The sequence below is a fragment of the Canis lupus genome, chromosome X (genome assembly GCF_003254725.2).
Source record: "Canis lupus dingo isolate Sandy chromosome X, ASM325472v2, whole genome shotgun sequence".
Lineage (NCBI taxonomy): Eukaryota > Metazoa > Chordata > Mammalia > Carnivora > Canidae > Canis > Canis lupus.
In genome coordinates, this window is record NC_064281.1 from 79,270,806 (window position 1) to 79,294,365 (window position 23,560).

A 23,560-nucleotide genomic window follows, 5' to 3' on the forward strand; every position below is an offset into this window, starting at 1 on the left:
TAGTTCTTCTCAGGAAAGTTAGTGTCAAACACAGAAAGCCTAGCTTTAGAAAGAAGCAGGCAGAATTAGTAATAGTTTCAGTTGCACATTAAGACTACTGTCATCGTATACTCAGTAGATCAATTATATTTAAGGATAATTAAACATAAGCAGCTACAGAGGGAAATGCAGGAGAGGCATTGTGGACTGAAACATTAGTACCAAATTGTATTGCTTGCTCTCATTCTTTCAATCAAAACAAGCTTGAGCAGTGAATTTAAAGATAACGTAAACCCCAATATTAGTCCCTATAGAAGTCCAGGATAAGTTTTTAAATAAAATTATAAATCTTCACTCTGTTGTTTAGGAGTCCAGTATTGACAGTTATCCCCCTTCATTTCTCAAACAGTAACTGTGAATTTAAGCAATGTCCACAATAGCCAAACTGTGGAAGGAGCCTCGGTGTCCATCGAAAGATGAATGGATAAAGAAGATGTGGTCTATGTATACAATGGAATATTACTCAGCCATTAGAAATGACAAACACCCACCATTTGCTTCTACGTGGATGGAACTGGAGGGTATTATGCTGAGCGAAATAAGTCAATCCGAGAAGGATAAACATTATATGGTCTCATTCATTTGGGGAATATAAAAAAATAGTGAAAGGGAATAAAGGGGAAAGGAGAAAAAATGAGTGGGAAATATCAGAAAGGGAGACAGAACATGAGAGACTCCTAACTCTGGGAAACGAACTAGGGGTGGTGGAAGGGGAGGTGGGCGGGGGGGGGGAGGTGGGGATGACTGGGTGACGGGCACTGAGGGGGGCACTTGATGGGATGAGCACTGGGTTTTATTCTATATGTTGGCAAATTGAGCACCAATAAAAAAATAAATTTAAAAAAAAAGTAACTGAATTTCAGATGAGATTTTTTTTGCCAGCTTTCTTTTTTTCTTTTATAAATTTATTTTTTATTGGTGTTCAATTTGCCAACATATAGAATAACACCCAGTGCTCATCTCATCAAGTGCCCCCCTCAGTGCCCGTCACCCAGTCACCCCCACCCCCCGCCCACCTCCTTTTCTACTACCCCTAGTCCATTTCCCAGAGTTAGGAGTCTCTCAGATGAGATTTTTAAAGAGAAGAAAGAAATGAATGTGTCTGCCCATGGAGGAATGTTCTCTAGCTAATCTGCAAATGCTATAATTATGCTGGGTGCTGATAGATTTGTCTCTGGGCTGGTGGTCAGGATCCAGATGAACTGCAGTTGCTGTTCTGTCATTACCAATGTCCTGCACTTCTTGGCAATTCCCAGGCCTAGACATGATATTGGAATTTAATGAGGCTCCACACCCATGTATCCCATTGGGATGTGTTAGCGTTTAAGTGTAAATTCATCCCATTTCATTCATGGGAGTAGAAAAAAATGTATATGTGTGGAATGACATATAGGAATCATGTCTCTGTTGGCTGTTTGCCACAAAGCCACTCCTATTGCCCTAGGAACCTTAGGTTAGTGTGTAGTCAAAGAGGCTAAAACCATTCACTATTGAGCATTTGTACCTGTCTTTTGCCTACAACTTTTGTGTCTTCTTGCAGTTCTGCAAATGGGGGCTTTTGGTCACAAAGGGGCACCAAATGAGACACTGTAAGCTTCATTTAGCTTCATCTCTAAATTGGCCATAACTGTAACTATCTTCCTTACTTTCCAAGGTCATTGTGTAGATCACATGAGCTAATATTTCTGAAAGCACTTTGAAAATTATGAACCGCCTATAAATGTAGGACAATTAAAATTATCATTTCTATTAATAAATGTCACTTCAGTAATTGACATATGATAATGAAGTCAGGATAAATATATCTGTAGTCCATGGCAGGAGATAAGGATGAGAAACAACGAAGTCCCCACAAATTCATATCCTGATAAGAATTGGACAAGTTATTCATCTTTGAGCATAAAATATATTACTTACATTGCTTCCCACCTATCACATTCTAAGTAATTCATTTGGAGGCAATATAGAGCTGAAAATAAGAGTAAGAAGAGTTTCCAGCAGGCTAATTGTCTATAATCTGGATGTTTAAAGCAAATTGAGAATAATTCTACAAATAAATAAAAATTATTTTAATAAATAAAATGTGGGTGACTGGATTTTATTTAATTTTAATTTTATTCATGTTTTGTCTATGCATATTGTTCAAAGGGTAGAAAAAGTGTACAGAGAAAATTAAAATTTTCTCTGCCCAACTATGCTGTCCTTATCCCCTCCATTCTTTAGCCACTCATTTCCTCTCTTCAGAGGATATAACTGTTATCAGTTTTACATGTATCCATTCAGAAATATTCCATACTTAAACATTTTTGTATGTGTATATACATTGATTGCATACATACACATATAGTTTTCTTTTTACACAAAAGAAAGTATGCTGTGCACACTGCTGAACAGTATATCGTGGAGATCTTTGTATAACAGATATACAGATTTACCCAATTATCTTAAATAGCTGCATTTTGGTATATCATTATATGGAGGTACCATATTATTTAACTACTGCTGTCCTACTGATGGATATTTTGATTGTTTGCAGTATTTTGCTATTACAAACAGTAACAACATCAAACACCTGTTATGACTGGGATTTTAAATTCAGATATTTAAGTTTTGCTTAAAGTATATACTTTATGTTTCAAATAATATTTTAATATCAGATTATTAAGGGTAACTGAAATATTTAGGAAATGAAAACTATAGATACTGTATTTGTATGTTTGTCCACATTATGCCCAAATCTGTTCATAACAGCAAGTGCATTCCTTAATCCTCATCATTTGCTTTACCCATTCCCACACTCACCGTCCTTCTGGTAGCCATCAGTTTGTTTTCTATAATTAAGAGTCTGTTTCTTAGTTTACTTTTCTCTCTCTTTTCCCCTTTGTTCATTTGTTTTGTTTCTTAAGTTCCACATATGAGTGAAATCATATGGAATTTGTCTTTCTCTGACTGACTTATTTTGCATGTCATAATATTCTCTAGCATCCTCTATGTCATTGAAAATGGCAAGATTTCACTCTTCTAATGGGTAATATTTCACTCTGTATGTGTATCCATTCATCAGTTGATAGACACTTAGGCTGTTTCCATAATTTGGCTATTGTAGATAATGCTGGAGTAAACAGTGGGGTATATGTAACCCTTTGAATTAGTATTTTTGTATCCTTTGAGTAAATACCTAGTAGTGCAATTTCGGGAACATATGGTAGTTCTTTTGCTTTTTAAGTTTATTTGTTTAAGTAATCTCTCCATCCAGCCCCAGCGTGGGGCTCCAACACACAACCCCAAAATCAAAAGTCTCATGCTCCTCTGAGCAGTTGCCTGTGGTTGTTCTATTTTTAAACTCCGTACTGTTTTCCAGTGACTGCACCAGTTTGCATTCTCATCAACAGTGCAGGAGGGTTTCCATTTCTCCACATCCTCACCAGCACCTGTGGTTTCTTGTATTCTTCATTTTAGCCATTCTGATTTGTGAGGTGATATCTCATTATAGTTTTGATTTGTATTTGCCTGATGATGAGTGGTGTTGATAATCTTTTAAAATGTCTGTTGGCCACCTTTATGTGTTCTTTGGAAAAATGTCTATTCATGTCTTCTGTCCATTTTTAATTGGATTATTCATTTATGAGGTGTTGAGGTTTTTTTTAAGATTTTATTTATTTATTCATGAGAGACACAGAGAGAAGAGGCAGAGACAGGCAGAGGGAGAAGCAGCCTCCCTGAAGGGAACCAGATGCAGGACTTGAACCCAGAACCCCGGGATCATAACCTGAGCCAAAAGCAGATACTCAACTAATGAGTCACCCAAGTACTCCAGGGGGTGTTGAATTTTATAACTTCTTTATATATTTTAGATAGTAAACTTTTATCAGATATGTCATTTACAAATCTATTTTCCCATTCTATAGGTTGCGTTTTAGTTTTCTTTATTATTTCCTTTTTAAAAAAGATTTTATTTATTTATGAAAGAGAGAGAGAGAGAGAGAGAGAGAGAGGCAGAGACACAGGCAGTGGGAGAAGCAGGTTCCATGCAAGGAGCCCGATGTGGGACTCGATCCCAGGACTCCAGGATCATGCCCTGGGCTGAAGGCAAGGCGCTAAACCGCTGAGCCATCCAGGGATCCCCTTCCTGATTATTACCTTTGCTGTGCAGAAGCCTTTTTTATTTTGATGAAGTCCCAATAGTTTATTTTTGTTTTTGTTTCCCTTGCCTCAGGAGACATATCTAGTAAGAAGTTGCCATGGCTGATGTCACAAAGGTTACTACCTGTGTTCTCCTTTAGAATTTTGATGGTTTCCTGTCTCATATTTAGGTTTTTCATCCATTTTGATTTAATTTTTGTGTACAGGATAAGAAAATGGTCCAGTTTCATTCTTTTGCATGTTGTTCAGTTTTCCCAACCATGTGTTGAAGAGACTATCTTTTTCCTTGTGTATTCTTTCCTGCTTTGTTGAAGATTAATTCATCATATAGACGTGGGTTTATTTCTGGGTTTTCTGTCCTGTTCTGTTGATCTGTGTCTCTATTTTTGTGCCAAGTTAGAAAAATACATTTGATTCTACAAGGACAAGATGTATTGTAGTCCGTAAGTAAAAATTTGTTGGAAAAATAAGAAAAATTCACTAAAATTTTATCATTTCAAGCATTTTGGACATCAGAAAGATAAGGTTGATTTAACATAAAGCTCTTTTCTAAGTGCATTTGTTTGTTATCAACAACTATTTTGGGCATCCAAGCAAATTTATATATTTCTCTACTCTTACTTGTTATCTGATCAACTTTTATTTCTTTGTCTCTTCTTTTTTTATTGGAGTTCAATTTGCCAATGTATAGCGTATCACCCAGTGCTCATCCTGTCAAGTGCCCCCTTCTGTGCCTGTCACCCAGTCACCCCAACCTCCCACCCACCTACCTTTCCACTACCGCTTGTTCGTTTCCCAGAGTTAGGTGTCTCTCATGCTCTGTCTCCCAAACTGATATTTTCACTCATTTTCTCTACTTTCCCCTTTACTCCCTTCCACTAGTTTTGTACTCCCCAAATGAATGAGATCATATAACGTTTCTCCTTCTCTGATTGACTCAGCATAATACCTTCCAGTTCCATCCACGTTGAAGCAAATGGTGGGTATTTGACATTTCTAATGGAAGAGTAATATTCCATTGTATACATAAACCACATCTTCTTTATCCATTCATCTTTTGATGGACACCAAGGTTCCTTTCACAGTTTGGCTATTGTGGACATTGCTGCTATAAACATTGGGGGGTAGGTGTCTCAGTTTTTCACTGCATCTGTGTCTTTGGGGTAAATCCCCAACAATGCAATTGCTGGGTCATAGGGCAGATCTATTTTTAACTCTTGAGGAACCTCCACACAGTTTTCCTGAGTGGCTGTACCAGTTCACATTCCCACCAACAGTGCAAGAGGGTTCCCCTTTCTCCACATCCTCCTTCCTGTCTTGTAAAATTTCACCATTCTCACTGGTTTGAGGTGGTATCTCATTGCGGTTTTGATTTGTATTTCCCTGATGGCAAGTGATGCGGACCATTTTCTCATGTGCTTGTTGGCCATGTCTATGTCTTTGTTGAAATTTCTGTTCATGTCTTTTGCCCATTTCATGTTTGGATTGTTTGTTTCTTTGGTGTTGAGTTTAATAAGTTCTTTATAGATCTTGGATATTAACCCTTTATCTGATATGTCATTTGCAAATATCTTCTCCCATTCTGTAGGTTGTCTTTTAGTTGTGTTGACTGTTTCTTTTGCTGTGCAGAAGCTTTTAATCTTGATTAGGTCCCAGTAGTTAATTTTTGCTTTTCTTTCCCTTGCCTTCAGAGATGTATCTTGCCAGAAGTTGCTGTGGCCAAGTTCAAAAAGGGTGTTGCCTGTGTTCTTCTCTAGGATTTTGATGGATTCTTGTCTCACATTTAGATCTTTCATCCATTTTGAGGATATCTTTGTGTATGGTGTAAGAGAATGGTCTAGTTTCATTCTTCTGCCCATGGCTGTCCAATTTTCCCAGCACCATTTATTGAAGAGACTGTCCTTTTTCCAGTGGATTGTCTTTCCTGCTTTGCCAATATTAGTTGACCATAAAGTAAAGGGCCCATTTCTGGATTCTTTATTCTGTTCCATTGATCTATGTGTCGATTTTTGGGCCAGTACCACTCTGTGTTGATGATCACAGCTTTGTATTACAATCTGAAATCTGGCATTGTGATGCCCCCAGCTGTGGTTTTCTCTTTTACTATCCCCCTGGTTATTTGGGGTCTTTTCTGATTCCACACAAATCTTAAGATGATTTGTTCCAACTCTCTGGAGAAAGTCCATAGTATTTTGGGAGGGATTGCATCAAATGTGCAAATTGCCCTGGGTAGCATTGACATTTTCACAGTATTAATTCTTCCAATCCATGAGCATTGGATATTTCTCCATCTCTTTGTGTCTTCCTCAATTTCTTTCAGAAGGATTCTGTAGTTTTTAGGGAATAGATCCTTTACCTCTTTGGTGAGGTTTATTCCTAGGTATCTTATGCTTTTGGGTGCAATTGTAAATGGGATTGACTCCTTAATTTCTCTTTAAGTCTCATTGTTAGCTAATAGAAATGCCACCAGGGGATCCCAGGGTGGCTCAGTGGTTTAGCGCCTGCCTTTAGCCCAGGGAGTGATGCTGGAATCCCGGGATCGAGTCCCACATCAGGCTCCCTGCATGGAGCCTGCTTCTCCCTCTGCCTGTGTCTCTGCCTCTCTGTCTCTGTGTCTCTCTCTGTGTCTCTCATGAATAAGTAAATAAAATCTAAAAAAAAAAAAGAGGCATCCCTGGGTGGCGCAGCGGTTTGGAGCCTGCCTTTGGCCCAGGGCGCGAACCTGGAGACCCGGGATCGAATCCCACATCGGGCTCCCTGTGCATGGAGCCTGCTTCTCCCTCTGCCTGTGTCTCTGCCTCTCTCTATTTATCTCTCTGTGACTATCATAAATAAGTAAAAATTAAAAAAAAAGAAATGCCACTGATTTCTGGGCATTGATTTTGTATTCTGCCACACTGTCAATTTCTGTATGAGTTCTAGTGATCTTGGGGTGGAGTCTTTTGGGTTTTCTAGGTACAGTATCATGTCATCTGTGAAGAGAGAGAGTTGGACTTCTTCCTTGCCAGTTTGAATGCCTTTTATTTCCTTTTGTTCTCTGATTGCTGAGGCTAGGACATCTAGTACTATGTTGAATAGCAGTGGTGAGAGTGGACATCCCTGTCTTGTTACTGATCTTAGGGGAAAGGCTCCCAGTGTTTCCCCATTGAGAATGATATTTGCTGTGGGCTTTTCGTAGATGGCTTTTAAGATGCTAGAGGAATGTTCCCTCTATCCCTGCACTCTGAAGAGTTTTGATCAGGAATGGATGCTGTATTTTGTCAAACACTTTCTCTGCATCTATTGAGAGGATCATAGGTTCTTGTGATATGATCTATCACATTGATTGCTTTATGAGTGTTGAACCAGCCTTGAGTCCCGGGGAAAATCCCACTTGGCCATGGTGAATAATCTTCTTAATGTACTGCAGGATCCTATTGGCTAGTATCTTGTTGAGAATTTTTGCATCTGTGTTCATCAGGGATATTGGTCTAGAATTTTCCTTTTTGGCGGGGTCTTTGGTTTTGGAATTAAGGTGATGCTGGCCTCATAGAACGAGTTTGGAAGTATTCCACCTCTTTCTAATTTTCCGAACAGCTTTAGTAGAATACATATTGTTTCTTCTTTAAACGTTTGATAGAATTCTCCTGGGAAGCCAACTGGACCTGGACTTTTGTGTCTTGGGAAGTTTTTGATGACTGCTTCAATTTCCTCCCTCGTTATTGGCCTGTTCAGGTTTTCTCTTTCTTCCTGTTACACTTTTGGTAGTTTGTGGTTTTCCAGAAATGTGTCCATTTCTTCTAGAATGCATAATTTATTTTCACATAGATGCTCATAATATATATTTAAAATCGGTTGTATTTCCTTGGTATTGTTGGTGATCTCTCCTTTTTCATTCATGATTTTATTAATTTGAGTCTTTTCTCTCTTTTTTAAAATAAGGCTGGCTAATGGTTTATCTATCTTATTAATTCTTTCAAAGAACCAACTCCTGGTTTTGTTGATCTGTCCCACAGTTCTTCTAGTCTCTATTTCATGAAGTTCTGCTCGAGTCTTTATTAACTCTCTTCTTCTGCTGAGTGTAGATTTTATTTGCTGTTTTTTCTCCAGTTCCTTTAGGTGTTCTTTTGTCTCTTCTAAAAAGCCTAATAATTATGAGATAAGCTACTGTCATGTCAGCACGGAATTCCTATGCCAGTCAGTTAATGATGGCTTAATAATGACCTCTTATATGCCCAGCTTTATTCCATGTCTCCTGTGAATTACAAAGACATATAAAACATTTCCTATTAATAGGTAAGAATCTTATTAGACAGTTGGAGCAAGGCATAAATATGGGAACAGTTAAAAGGAATTCAGGCCATAAATAATAGCTCAATACAAGGTTTGTCATAAACTATTTTGTATCTGTGCACCAAGTGATCTCATTTCCTTTTTCTGGGTGCCTCTCAAATTTTCCTTTTTTAAAATTTCCCCAAACTCCACCAGTAATGACTCTTCATCCTTCCCTGTCCACACCCTGCACTACTGCATTATTATTGCATCCTCTTAGCTGTTTTGTTCTCCTCTAAACTATCCTATATAGGAAGCCAATCATCTTTAGATAGCACTTCCCTTGAGTCTTTTGTTGCTGTTGTTCCAATAATCTACAGTGGTCTTGTAGTCTACTACATCATGTCCAAATTCCTCTGCATGTTTCTTAGGATCCTCCAGAATTGAGCTCCATCTTATTTTCATTTCTAATCCCTCTATGTCATGAGCAACTTGCTCTTTACCCTACCCCACCCAGCTCCTTTTTATTAGATCATTTTCTTCTAGTAATATTATGCTTTATGTTCTACCTCTCTTCCTTGGTTTGTGTTCATCTTTCCTTCATTTATTCTTTCTTACTCTCTTTCAAAATCTCTTCCATTCTTATGGAATGGAAGGTCTATGTGGAGACCCATTTCCTTCATAAAACTTTCCCCAACTCTTCCAGCCAATATTGGTTTCTGCTTTCTCCATGTATTTGCCATATATAGTCTCATGACTCAAATGCTACAATTTTTCACTAGATTGTAGTCTTTGTTCTATTATCTCTTTAGTTTGCTGTGCTAGTTCTGTGTTCACAGTCTTAGATTGTAAATTGAGGGTAAATATAAAGACCTTATTTCCTTCTCCCTTAGCACTTATCACAGCATTTGGTGGGGAAAAAAAAGATGCTCAATCAATATTCTTAATCATTATCCTAATGAAGGTACAAGTGTTTTATTATATTGTTTCAGAGGCTGAGTGGAGAATGGGGCATGATTCAGAGGTGTAGAAGGTTCAATCCACCAGAAATGTCTATTAGGGTTGTATTTTATTAATATTATTTAGCACCACAAAGTACATATGGAGACTTAATGCTTATCTGATTATACTTTTAAAATCTGTATTTCTTTGTACTTACAGCCTTATAAAAATCAGTCAAAATAGTCCATTTGTTTGATCTTGCTTGAAAGTGTAGATGTTGAAATGGTCTATTTACAGTGACCCAATGGTGCTTTAAATGTGCTGGGAAATGGATATTGTATGGATAGAGTAACAATTCAAGTAAAAACACTGTCTAATAAATGTTTACACACCATCAAGTCTACAAACACTAAATATCATTCACAATAGGATCTTTCTTATCCTGCAATTTATCTCAATTTTTCCATTACCTTCTTTAATTTTCTCTTCTAGCTTTACTCACAGACAAGCCTCCCAAGCCATTGTTCCCCATGGAGAATCAGCCAAGTGTTATAGATGTCCAGCTGGGTAAGTGCCCTTCTGGGAATAATAGATCCTAAACTCCTTCTCTGTTAATAGATGGGGAAGATTGCATGAACCAGGAAAGGTTTATTGCCACTGTTATTGCATGCAAATCAATTTTTGTCTGCTCATTTTTAACCCTGAAGTTCAGTACATTAGCAGTTTAAGGAAATAAGTTTGTATTGCATCAAGGAATTGTAATACTAATTGTTTACACTAGGTATTAAGTGTGCTATAGGACAGAGCCTTTTAAATCTGTGATTGATAGATTCAGAGATGTTATGCATTGGTGATTGGTACAAAAGACATTTCATGCTTGTCAGCCAAAATTTTTATTTAGACAACATTAACTCCTGGAAAACAACACTTTTAAAAAGAAAAGATCCCATTAGTACAACCTTTAAAATGATTTGATAATATTATTTCCAGTGGCACAATCCAGAGTTCTTTAAAACTTGTTTTTAGTTTGAGATCCTGAATATTTATGAATCATATAATGTTGGTAAAAGTAACAAGATGATTTGTTGGTGCTGTTTGTTTACAGACTCAAATAAGGGTACAAGGTGTTGAGCCTTACTTTTGAGTCCCCTACCAGTAATAATACTTGTATTTCAAGAACTATAAGCTTGCGACTCAGAAGCCTGTTAGCATCTCTTTCACACCATGGCCTTTACTTTAAACCATGTACTTTAACATTTGTGAGCTTTTATCTACCTTGGGTTTCATTCTGTTCTTCAATTCTCAGAATTTCTTTAATTCTAAACAAGACAAGTGAATAATATGTTGGAAATGTATTGGGTTGATTTGGGGTATATGATTTATTGAAACCTATGATCATAGTGGTAACTACCAATTATATAGCTAGGGAAAATGAATTGGCCCCAATATTTCACCCACTTTGGAAGGTGTTTTATTCAACATTTGATCATTCCAATACAATTTGGATTGTTAGAAGTTTATTTCTATCTTAAGAATGGGTGGGAGTTATATTCCTAAGAACTTGTTCATCTTTCCAAAAAGAAATACAGCACATTGTAGTTAATACAGCCTACCAGTATGAATACCAAAATTAAGTATTTCAAAACAAACAAAAAAAGAAAGGAAACATGTTAAGAATAGATTGTGGAAATAATGACTATTTTGTAGCTAATGTTGACATATTAGACTATGTTTCTTCCCCCACCACTTGTATTATTTTGCAAAGTCATTACATTTTGTTATAGACAAATCTAGATGCCCTGACACTTATCCTCAGTAATTTTTGCTGACAACTTTCCATCAATACCAGGATAAAAATACCTCAAGTTGTACTTTGTGGTTGGCCAGGGGTTACATGAACCATAAGATGATCTTATACCATTAGTTTTCATGAAGATTTAAGTGGGTAAATCATTTTTATATGAAAACTTATATATTAAGAAGTAGAAAGCAAAATTTACACAACTATCTCACATTTTGTGTTTGTGGTCCATGAGTGAGTACTTCTTCATTCATCTCTGCTATTAGTCAAGCTTTAACCAAAATGTTAGAGGAGTACTATTCTAAAGCAAGGAGAAAGATCACTACAGGGAGTACATTTCACTCAGATTTACTGGGTGCAGAGTTTGTATGTCATATTTAGGACATTACTAAGATGTGTGCTTGGTATGAATATGTATTTCAACACAGGTATATATGCCAAAATAACCCACCACCAACACCACCCTATAAAATTACTAAAGTGATTTACTAAATTATTGGTAATTATTTACTAAATAAAATAATTACTAACATAATCTACATTAGGTGCAAGGCTGAGCTTTTTAGTTTTTAGTTTGTGACACAGTTTGGAGACAACTTTATTAACAGAAAGATTGAGACCTACTCATTTTTCATTCCAGAAGGAGTTTCTCTGAAATGCTAAAGAAACCATGTAATTCAAATAAAGGAAAACAAAATCAGTTAAACCAGATCTTTGGCACTTGAAAGAACATGTAATGGTTAATTAGGTGATTTTAATTCTTCCACATATTTATTTAACACCATTTATTCACAACTGGGAGTCATTTTGTAACTTACTGTGATGCTTCAATAATAAGGTGATGTTAGGAGCACTGTAAATGTCAGAGAGCTTCTCAGTATCAGTGGGAGTTCTGTATTCAGAACATTTAGAAACCCCAAGTGCAAAAAGGAGAGAAATATAATTGGGTGATTGGACATCCCTGTCTATTTCTGGAAAACTTTCAAAATTCAGTAAGATCATGAAAACTTCTGGAAATTATTTTTCTTAATTTTTTTGAGTTCATTGAACAAATTCAGCTTTAGACATCCTCAAATTAGAACAAATTAGAACTACCAAAGAATACAACAATCCAATTCCAATGGCTAAGCACATTAACAAGTTCAGGTTTCCCAAATCTCAGTACCTAAAATTTGAGGCAATATTCTATTAGATTAAAGTTGGCCACAGATTTTTTTCCTTCTCTTACCATTTAAACATAGTTTATCATCCCCCTCTCCTTGAATCCAAGATGGCCTTAGGAAATGATTGATCAATAGCATATTATAGAAATGATATTCTGGGATTTTGGAGGCCTGGTCAAAAGAAACCTTGCAGCTTCTCTTCAGGACTCCTGGTCTTCTCTGAAACTTCCATGCTATGAGAAGCTCAAGGCACATGGAGAGGCCCTAGAGGATGGAGCACCATTTGAAAAAATAAAGAGTTCAATGAACACCAAGCTGATAAGTGGAGAAGCCATGTTGGAATTGGATCCTTTATCCCCAGCTGCCCTGGCTTATGCTGTGTAGTTCAGGCACAAACCGTTAATGTAAAATGTTATATTTCTAACCCAAAAAAAGTTATGAGCAAAATAAAATTGTCATTAGCCACTAAGTTACGTAGATGTTAAACAACAATAGATACCTAAAAAAAAAAAACACATCAATTTCCTCTAAAACATTGTAACTTCCATTTTCCCCACGGAATAGAATCCTATGCAAGCATTTTGTGCAAAATGAAAAATATTGTGGGAAATGCTTGAATACTAACTTCAGGATAGTTTCAGAAAACATGGTCTGGAAAAATTATTTATGTGTTTGTTTGAGGGTTATACTTAGTTCACAGTTCTGCATATTTCTAAAGGCAATCCAGTAAGTGAAATTTTTCAGTAGAAATGAATATTTTTTGTGCATGGGTTGGCATTAGTGCAGATATTTTGTTGTGTCTCTAGAGGAAAATAAACATCTTGGCTTTCTCTTTTCTATAGTGTAATTCATTAGTCATCCACAATGTTATAGAAATTTACAAAGTTTTTGCTGACATTGTGATGACTGGTTGTTGTTAGATTGTGTTCACATTGTAATGCTGAAAGAAGATTAATCTTAACCAAATAACCATACATTTTGAAATGATAAACACATTGTTAACAAAATAATAAGAAAACTACTGCTCTCACAAAGCAAGCCTATTCAGCTAAAGTTGCCTTTGGTAATATATGAAATATAAAGACAAAAACAATGTACAAAACACACAAAAATTCTTATGTGGTCTTATTACCTTCCATTTATTTTCTTACTGTGAAGATAAATTTAGATTGAATTTTATTAAAAAAAAACTTTTACTATACCTGCGCTGAGCTCTTTATTTTGGCAGTTGAAAATAAATACATTTTCATTTTTTAAGACAAAATAACACTGGATTACAGTATATTAATTCATATTACACTTTAATACCAAAGTATTGAAACATAGCAATATGTGTCCTAATTGAAATGCTAGGTAGACCCTTATTTGGATACTTTTTAAAAAATAGAACCCAAAGGCATGTTTTATAAATTGTAACAGGCACCTAGAAGCTTTAAAAAAGCCATGAATAAATGTGGAAGGAAAGATTTTAAATTTGACATCTAATTTCAATTGAGGATAAATTTGGAAATGTAACCTGTTCTCATTGATGATGATAATGTTTTTGGAAATTTTCTAAGACTTAAAAATCAGTCTTATGCAGAAAATAAATATAAACACTGTTTACTTTCTCCTTTTGTGTCAAAGAGTCAAGATGAATGTTTGGGGGCCTAAAGCATATCCAAAATCTCAGGCTAGTGGAATAGTCCAAGCTAATTGAATACCTCAGATGCTTCAAAAAGCCAGATAGTCATTTCTAGATGAATCTGATCCATTATGAAAGATTCTCTTTATTTCTCTTCTATTCTCATTCAGAATGTATTTTATTTTTACAAGCTATTCAAATTCATATTTCATGACCGTGTTATGTGCTACTGGCTCAAACTTTCTCTGTGTGTAAAGGAGTGTTAACCTTCATCAGAAATTGATTTCACCAGCATATCAGTTTCTACTGAAAATTATATTAGGTCTCCTAAGAGACCACTGCAAAAGATTCTACCAAACAATAAAGCAAAATATAATATTTAATGCAATACTCAGGACTACAAGGCAAAAATAGGTAATGAATTGGAGCCTTAAAATAGGAAATGAACTGTTCAACAAAATATATCTTTTTAAAACTTCATTTATATAGAAACAGTTTTTGTGTTATTAACAGATGCCAAACACTGTGTTAGATCCTGGGGATATAGAGGTAAATAAAATGAGGTCCTTGGCCTTAAGATATTCTCAGTATACCGGGGAAGACAGATGTGTAAGCAGAATTACAGTGCAATATGATAACTATGAAAAGGGAGAGTGGCTATTTTTTGTGAGAAGACCTCATAAATTAACAGTTCTGCACTCTGCTGACTTTTACACAATATAATGATATAATTCTGTAACCTTACTCAAGTACTAAATTTATGTGAAAATAATTAAAAATTACAAAAGGTATAACCTTTTGAAATAATAAATTATCCACCATTTGCTTCAATATGGCAATACTAAAAATGGAAATTTTTTAAAAATGTTATTCATTTATTTGAGAGACACAGTGAAAGAGAGAAAGAGAGGAAGAGTAGGGGGAGGGGCAGAAATAGAGGGAGAAGCAGACTTCTGGCTGAGCTGGGAGCCCAATGTGGGGCTGGATCCCAGGACCCTGGGATCATGACCCGAGCTAAAGACAGACACTTAACCTACCATGAGCCACCTAGGTGCCCCTAAACATGGAAATTTATTATAACCTTGTGTCTCTTCAGTTTAGCAAAATGAGTCAACTCTTTCTAAAGTTGTCACAGAATAAATAATCCAAAACTAGTCATGAACCAATTGAGTGAAAATGTCAACCTACGGGCACCTGGGTGGCTCAGTGGTTGAGCATTTGCCTTCAGCCCACGGCGTGATCCCAGGATCCTGGGGTCGAGTCCCCGCATCCGGCTCCCTGTAAGGAGCCTGCTTCTCCCTCTGCCTATGTCTCTGCCTCTCTCTGTGTGCCTCTCATGAATAAATTTTTAAAAAAATCTTTCTAAAAAAATGTCACGCTAGAATTACTATCACTATAAATAGTAATACGTGATAATTTCATTAGCTTGAATCACAATTTGGTATTGCATTGTGGATATCCTGGTGGTAGCAAGGGATTTCTTTGAATTTTTTGTGTTTTTGTATACTCCTCCTACCCTTTAGCTTCAAATAACTCCTTGAAAACTTTATTTACTCTAGAGTAAGTGAAGACTTTGCAAAGGAAGTTCATTTAGCATTCTTCGCACATGTAGTTGAAGCTGGTTCATGACAGCATTTACTCTCCCTTGTAGACATTCTAGGGTTAATGAGCTGTTTCCTAAAGATATATTTTATGTAGGATAACATGCATGGACTCAGCATGGGCCACCCAAACTGTCTTATCCAAAATGTACAACACGTGCATTATTTACAACTTTGGAAAATCTATGCCAAGCGTTTCCCTACAACTTGGCTGCCACATTAGCAGTTGAGACTGAAACTGGTTTACTTATATTGTCTTAGTTTCTATAACTTAATTGTACTTGTTCTGAGACACTTAAGAGTAAAAAGAAAAAAAAGGAGTAAAAAGAAAAAAGTTAATAGTTTACTAAAGATTTGTCTGTAACGTGATAAGTTGATTATGAACATTTTAGGAATAACATGATGGTTGACCAGACCTCTATACATATATTGCTGTTTGGGGGCATTGCCAAAGTTCATGTCCCATTGAGATTTAATATAAGCTTGAAAGTATTTCATTATACTTTGTTAATGCCAATATCATGATTTTACACATATGGAAACAAAGTGTTTTGAAAATTCACTATGTACTAGGCACTGCAGTATGCATTTATATATACACTGTTTTATTTATTCTTCATAAGAATCCAAAGTAGTAATAGGTATTGTTGACATATTTTGCAAATTAGGAAATTCAGCTTCCAGCAGATAAAATAACTTTCTTGAGGCTACATATTTAATAAGTGGCAGAAATTAAATTTTGATCTGATTCGTTTGATTCCAAAGTTGTGTTATTTTTATTATGGCATTTCAAATATGGTAAGATTATCTAGGGCTCAGGGGAGGGGGTGAAGGATGAGGTAACTAGGTGATGGACTTTAAGGAGGACACATGATCTAAGGAGCACTGTTATATAAGACTGATGAATCACTGAACTCTACCTCTGAAACAAATAATACAGTATAAGTTCATTAATTGAATTTAAATAAATGTTTAAAAATAAAGTAAAATAAAAATAAATAAATAAAATAGGATCACTGTATAAAACAAAAGATTATCTAGGCCTCGTATTAGATCTTCAAAAAAGGTATCACTCTAATATAGACATTTTAATAAAATAACTATATTATATATTTAACTATATTATTAAATATTATACATTATATATTATTAAATATATATTTAACTATAACGAATAGTTATTTAATAATACTCTACAACTAATAATAGTTATTATAATAATATTTAGTATTACTATTATATCTTCTAGTAATAGTTGTTATAATAATATTTAGTTTTATTTAATCATAGGTCTACTACTTCTAATAATAATATTAGTAGTATGATAATAATACTTATAATATCATTTAATAATAGCTCCCATACTACTATTACTACTACTACTACTATTATTGTTAGTAGTAGTAGTAAAACTATCATTTATTGATTGTTTGACAGATGCTAGACACTGTACTAAATATTTTAATGGGTTATCTCATTTAATATTCCCAATAACTCTGAGATAGATGAAACTATTTGTCCCATTTTTAAAAAGCATTAATAAGATATTGTTCATATACTATACAACTGACCTACTTAAATGATACATTTCAGTGGTTTCTAATACATTCATAGAGTCATGCAACCATCACCACAATAAATTTCAGAACATTGCATCATCCCCTAAAGAAACTCCATACACATTAGTAGTTACTTCCCAGTACTCCACCTCCACTCACACCTACAGCTCCAGGCAACCATTAACCAGTTTTCTATGTTTATAGGTTTGCCTATTCTGGACATTTCATATAAATGAAATCGCACAACATGTGTTCTTTTGTGATTGGCTTCTCACACTTACAATATTGTTCTCAAGATTAAAATATATAGCTTGTCTCAGTACTTCCCTTTTTATTGCCAAATAATATTCTATCGTATGGATATACCACATTTTACTTATCCATTCATCAGTTGAAAGACATTTTGGTTGTTTCCACTATTCAGCTATTATAAATAATGCTGCTGGGCAGCCCCAGTGGCTCAGTGGTTTAGGGCCGCCTTCAGTTCAGGGCATGATCCTGGAGTCCCACTCAGGCTCCCTGCATGGAGCCTGCTTCTCCCTCTGCCTGTGTCTCTGCCTCTGTCTCTCTCTCTCTCTTTCTCTCTGTGTGTGTCTCTCATGAATATATAAATAAAATCTTTTAAAAAATGCTGCTATACACAGTGTATAAATTTTCACGTGAACATATGTTACCATTTTGGGGTATATACCTAGAGTAGAATTGTTGGGTTATATGGTCACTCCGTATTTAACCTTTGGAGAGCTGCCAGATTTTTTGCTGAAGCAACTGCACCATTTTACATTCCCAGCAGAAATGCACAAGCATTCCAATCTCTTCACATCCTCACCAATACTTGTTATTTTCTACTTTTTTAAAATAGTATTTATCTCAATGAGTTTATGTAGTGGCATCTCATTATGCTTTTGATTTGCACTTCCCTAATGGGTAATTATACTAAACATCTTATTGTGTGCTTATTTGCCATTTGTATATCTTCTTTGGATAAATATCTATGGCCCATTTTTTAAATGAGGCAATTGGGCTCAGAGAAGTTTATAAGTAGTGAGGCCTAAGCTGGCACTCTTAAACTTACCCATAATACTCATTAATGTTAATACTATTGTTTACTTTGTCTTCTTGTTGGGGGTTTACTTCTGTTCCCTTTATTAAAAATAGATTTTTGGACAGAAAGTGAATGATTCTATATGAAGAGTTAAAATCATATTCAGTGTGAGTTGGTTCAGTGTGAAGGTAAAAATGAGCAAGAGAGCATTATTTTAATTTTTTTTTACTTTTGTAACTCAGGCAAAAACACTTTTTCAAATGGCAAACTAATTCAAAAGCTGCAGATATACCTGAAAACTAGCTATGAAGTGCAAGGCCATACAGAAAAGTTTCTTGAGGGATGTACACTTAAATGGTCAGAAAGTTGCATGTACCCCAGCATCTGAACAGATATTAAGAAATTCACGTGTCATTCAAGGATGGGAAGGATAGATTAGAAATAAAAAGCAGATTATGGAACTCTTGGCTTTTGGAATTTATTAGGAACATATGTCAAATGAGGACATTATTCTCCAACAGTATGCTCTGTTTGTATTCATATCAACACCGTCACCTTTATAGTACTTTTCAGCAGTTCTGTCTTCTAATCCATTTTAGTCAGTGGATAAAGGATGCTTTTTAAATATCTGAAGAGGGAAAAATAAAGCTACACATCCTGACTATGGTTAAACATTCAACATGAACTGAGGGAAAGACAGAGTAATTTAGACACCCCTTCCAACTCAAATGGATTATATTATTTTATACAAATAAAAATGAATTTTATATTACATGTGTACTTATAGAAAATTGAGAGAAATGTCATCTGGCTAGTTCATACATAAACCACTTTTAGTGTTTTCATAACTGAAGTGGAAGGGTAGTTTTGCATCACTTAGCTAATGCCCTTAATTATTCTCTATGCTTTATTATAGATATGGCTTAAACTTTGGAAGACCTTTTGCTTCTTTAGAAATAATTCTTTCCACAAATTACTGAGAGATATCAGGAGTGGTATGTAAATATCTGGTCTTGTTAATAGGCATATATATTGCTATGATTTAGAGAACACCGAAAACTTACCCCTTCCTTTACAACCTTTATTCTAAATATATCTGTATTATCGTGATTGCAACAGTAGATCAGGATTAACACAAAATGAGGGTCAGGCAAGAGATCTAGAGGAAAATCTCGGAGATTTGTAAAACAGAGCTGATACTGTAGAGACAAGGTAGCAACCTGAAGCTTAGGAGCTTAGAGCTAGCAGAAGTATCAGCAAGGTGGTAAGCAAAAGGGTCAGGTCAGAGAACACACAAATCTTGGGTTTCTAGTAAGATGGGAAAGTCAAAGGCTGAGAGTACATCAGAAATCAGACAACGAATGGATAATGAAAGATCAAAGGCAGTGACATTAGACCTGTAAGAGTTTATGCTTGACTTTCATAAGTGTATTGCCACTGTGGGCAAAGTCCTCAAAAAAGAAAATTGGAAAGAACTGTGGCTTTGGGTGATGGAGAGGACACATTTGGCAATTAGGAGCAGTTTAAGACTTCTTGTGTGAGAAAGGAACCTCCCTAAAAATGTAGAGGGCAAATGTGGCCTAAGACCAGTTCTGATAGAAATACTATAGTGTTTGCCAATAACTAAATTTTGAAAATTGAATTAATAGTGTATACGTTATATCCAAAAATATACCTTGGTTATGTTTACAAATATAGCATAAAACCAGGAAATTCTTTATATTGAAATTTTGCATATTCTTTAGATACTTGTTTTCAAGAACAGGCACTCTGGACCACTGAGGGTCTACTTCTGATAGTTTAATTTCCTTAGCTACAAATATGTTGAGAGTTAAAATACAATGATTTTAACATAGCATAATTAAGGTGTTTGATAAGTTTTTAACTTGGTGAGCTGACAACCATTTTATATCTCAAAGTTGATTGTGGTGATAAGTCAGCAAAGGAAAAAAAGAATGTGAATGTGTGGTGTGAGACCTTCCTAATAAGGAGAGGGAATTTTGGTCAATACTCAGTTTGAAAGCCTCCTTTCAATTATGGGAAAATGAAAGTACTTTGGAGAAGAGAATTGCAGAAAAACAAGGGTTAATTTTAATGGCGATATACTGTATTTATGCAATATACTTCTCCAAGGACTCAAAGCTTTTATTTCAGGTACCATTTAATTAATTTCTTTAAACTTCTATAAAATAGGATGAGCTGTTATTAACTATTGACATGTGTGGGATTAAAGAAAGTTCTTTGTAACACCCATAGGCAGTTTAAATGAACATACTAGTGAGGAATCTGCTGTATCAGTAATAAATAATTATCAGCCTAACCTTTATTAGCTCAGAATTACTGTTGACTCTGCTTTTATATATGTAGGAATGTGCAACAGGAATGGTCTATATACTCACCTCTAGCTGTGTAGCTGCTTCTTTTCTCAGCCTAGTAATTAGCTTATTAATTTAGTAACAGATGTTCTCAATACTGGCCACTTAGTATATTAAACTCGTAGCTCTTAAACTCTGCAGATTGGTACACTGTGCTTGCCTTCACTCCCTAGTTCTACTTGTTGATTCTAGGGATTTTAGTTTTTGCATTCTTCTGATGTACAAAGAATTCTTAAAGAGGATATGCAAAAGAACAAATAAGGGGGATCCCTGGGTGGCACAGCGGTTTGGCTCCTGCCTTTGGCCCAGGGCGCGATCCTGGAGACCCGGGATCGAATCCCACGTTGGGCTCCCGGTGCATGGAGCCTGCCTCTCACTCTGCCTGTGTCTCTGCCTCTCTCTCTGTGTCATGAATAAATAAATGTAATCTTAAAAAAAAAGAACAAATAAGGTAGCAATAGTAGTGGGTACAGGTCAACATTTTCAGTAGGAAAGAGACAGAGAGAGAGAGAGAGAAAGAGAGAGACCATTCCTTCATATAATGTGTAAAAATAGCTCAATAAAAATGGAACTTCTAATTTGTGAAAGGCAAGTTCATGGTTCTATCATTCCACTAGATTATTGGTTTCTTTAAACCGTCTACTTCCCTTCCATTATGACTGTATACATCAATGAATACATCTATTAGTCATTTTCCATTTGTCTTCTTCAAATGGAATGTTTTCTTGTATTTAATCTATTGTTACCAGCGTTCCATCTCCACTTCAGTGGTCTTTATTCCAGCAGAAGGAATCTTGGTGCAACTTATTTTATTCTATAAATCTGGAAACCAGTGTCACATCTGAAGTCACTAAAGAAATAAACCAAGACTGGGGCTCATTGGGTTAAGCATCTGACTCTTGATTTCTGCTCCAGTCATGATCTCTGGGACCTGGGATCTCTGGGATTGAGACCCATATCAGGCTCCATGCTCATTGTGGAATCTCCTGGAAATTCTCTCCCTCTCCCTCTGACTCTCTCCTGCTAGTACTGTCTCTCTCTCTCTCTCTCTCTCTCTCTCAAATAAATAAATAAGGAGTGCCTGAGTGGCTCAGCCACTTAAGCATCTGACTCTTGATTTTGGTTCAGGTCATGATCTCAGCATTGTGGGATCAAGCCCCACTTCAGGCTCTGTGCTCAGTGCAGAGTCTGCTTGTCCCACTCCCTCTGCTCCTACTCCTGCTCACCTCTCTTTCATAAATAAATAAAATCCTAAAGAAATAAATCTTAAAAAAGAAAAGACCAAAACTATTCAACATGAAATGCCTCAATTTTCTTCCATTCTATTTCAAAATGTGTTTTCATTTTTATCCTTTCTTTTTCGCTTTTCTCTATTCTAGGAAGAAGAGGTACCATTATCTCTTTCCAAATTTAAATTGTCTACTCTTACTTTTGATTTCATCCATTCTCATATGTTTTGCTAACCTTGAATTATCACTCCTTACAACTACATTTTCAAATTTTGTCCTATAGCAAATACACTAAATTTACCCCCCATTCTAACTGAATATACATAATAAAAAATACTTTTCTTACCCTGCTTCCTCTTCAAAATACACTATCCCATTTCTCTTTTTTCCTACTCACACCTAATTTCTTGAAAAAGTTTATATAGGCCATTTGTTACACTATGCCTCCTTTAGTTCCCTTTTCTTACTGAATCTGTCAATCTTACCTTTCTGTTAAAGCTCATCTCAGTTATTTAATTAAATGTCTTCTTATAATTACATAATTCTACATCTTCCACATCTTCCTTAGTGCCTCTTCCTTCTCAAGACCATTTTACACCGTCTGGCACCACTGAACAAAGTATTTGATACACCTTACCTGGCACACAATTCAATGTGCAATGGACACCGCCTCATTCTTAAAAATATTGTGTTTGCTCTACTAGTTCTCAACCTAATTATCTTCTTTCTTCTCAATATCTGCTTCTGATTTCTGTCCCTAACTGCTTCCTTAATTGGTTGTAGTGAGGAAGAAGAGGATGGTAGAAATTTGAACCATAAAGAAAAAATTTAAATGTTTACACTATTAAATCATGAGAATTAAGATTTGCCTAATGTGTAGGCCTTTCTTAAAGAAGGTAGAAGTGTATGCTTTCATTTATTTTGTAAAGAGGAATGCCTATTCTTATTTAATGAAAGTTTTAAGAAGGGCCTCTTATTCTTCACTATGACTATTGATAGGAGTCATCCTATCACTAAGATATTTATTGAAAACCAACAGTATGTAAGATCCTGTGGAGATACGCAAATGACTAAAATGCAGACATGGCACTCTGGAGATTGGAATTTAGCTGAGGTGATTGAGATAAATAATATAAGAAGTAACATCAGTAAGATGATAGAATAGGAAGCACCAGACCTTATCCCTCTACAGAAACATTTACTTCACAACAATAAACAGTCAAAAAAAAAAACCTTTATGAGAATTCCAAAAATCGGATAAGAATTCATAGTACCATAAGCAAGCTCAAAGCAAAGAATGGTTGCACTGAAGGGGTAAGAAAAACTGTTGCATTATAACCATGTCAGCTCCTCCTCCAAGCTGGAAGAGCTTGAAAATGGTAGGAAAAGCCCACCTTGCAACTTCTCACTTGGAAAGGAAAGAGAAGAGTGGAATATACATCTAAGATTCTGGATTTTGGGGGAACTGTGCAATGGATTGGTTTCTGTGTCTCCTGACTTAGAGTACTAATAGGGAACCAGCATGTATGAGATGTCCAAGGACCCACAAAAAACAAAAGAGCTCAGCATCTTGAGGCAGTACAGAAGAATCTGGAGTATTGCAGACAGACACTGGAGGGAGCAAATACTACAAGCCCCTCAAAAGAAACCAGAAAACCTCTCTAATTGGAAAATTATGGAGAAGATGTGGCTGCAGAGAATGTTTAAGAGGACCCCAGAGTCTCTAGCCAGGCTGACTAATGAAGGTATTTTACTGTATGAAGCCTTTCTGTAAAGAGTGGGAGAGGT

The 23,560-nt window shown here is 35.7% G+C and overlaps 1 protein-coding gene across 1 annotated transcript in view; it reads left to right on the plus strand.

The window, feature by feature from the left end:
* The window catches only part of IL1RAPL2 (interleukin 1 receptor accessory protein like 2), a 1,329,588-nt gene that overhangs the window by 982,057 nt on the left and 323,971 nt on the right, over positions 1-23,560 (plus strand). Inside the window, exon 6 of the mRNA XM_035712073.2 lies at positions 9,868-9,942. Coding sequence (XP_035567966.1) covers positions 9,868-9,942 — 75 coding nt within the window. The remainder of the gene's footprint in view (positions 1-9,867; positions 9,943-23,560) is intronic.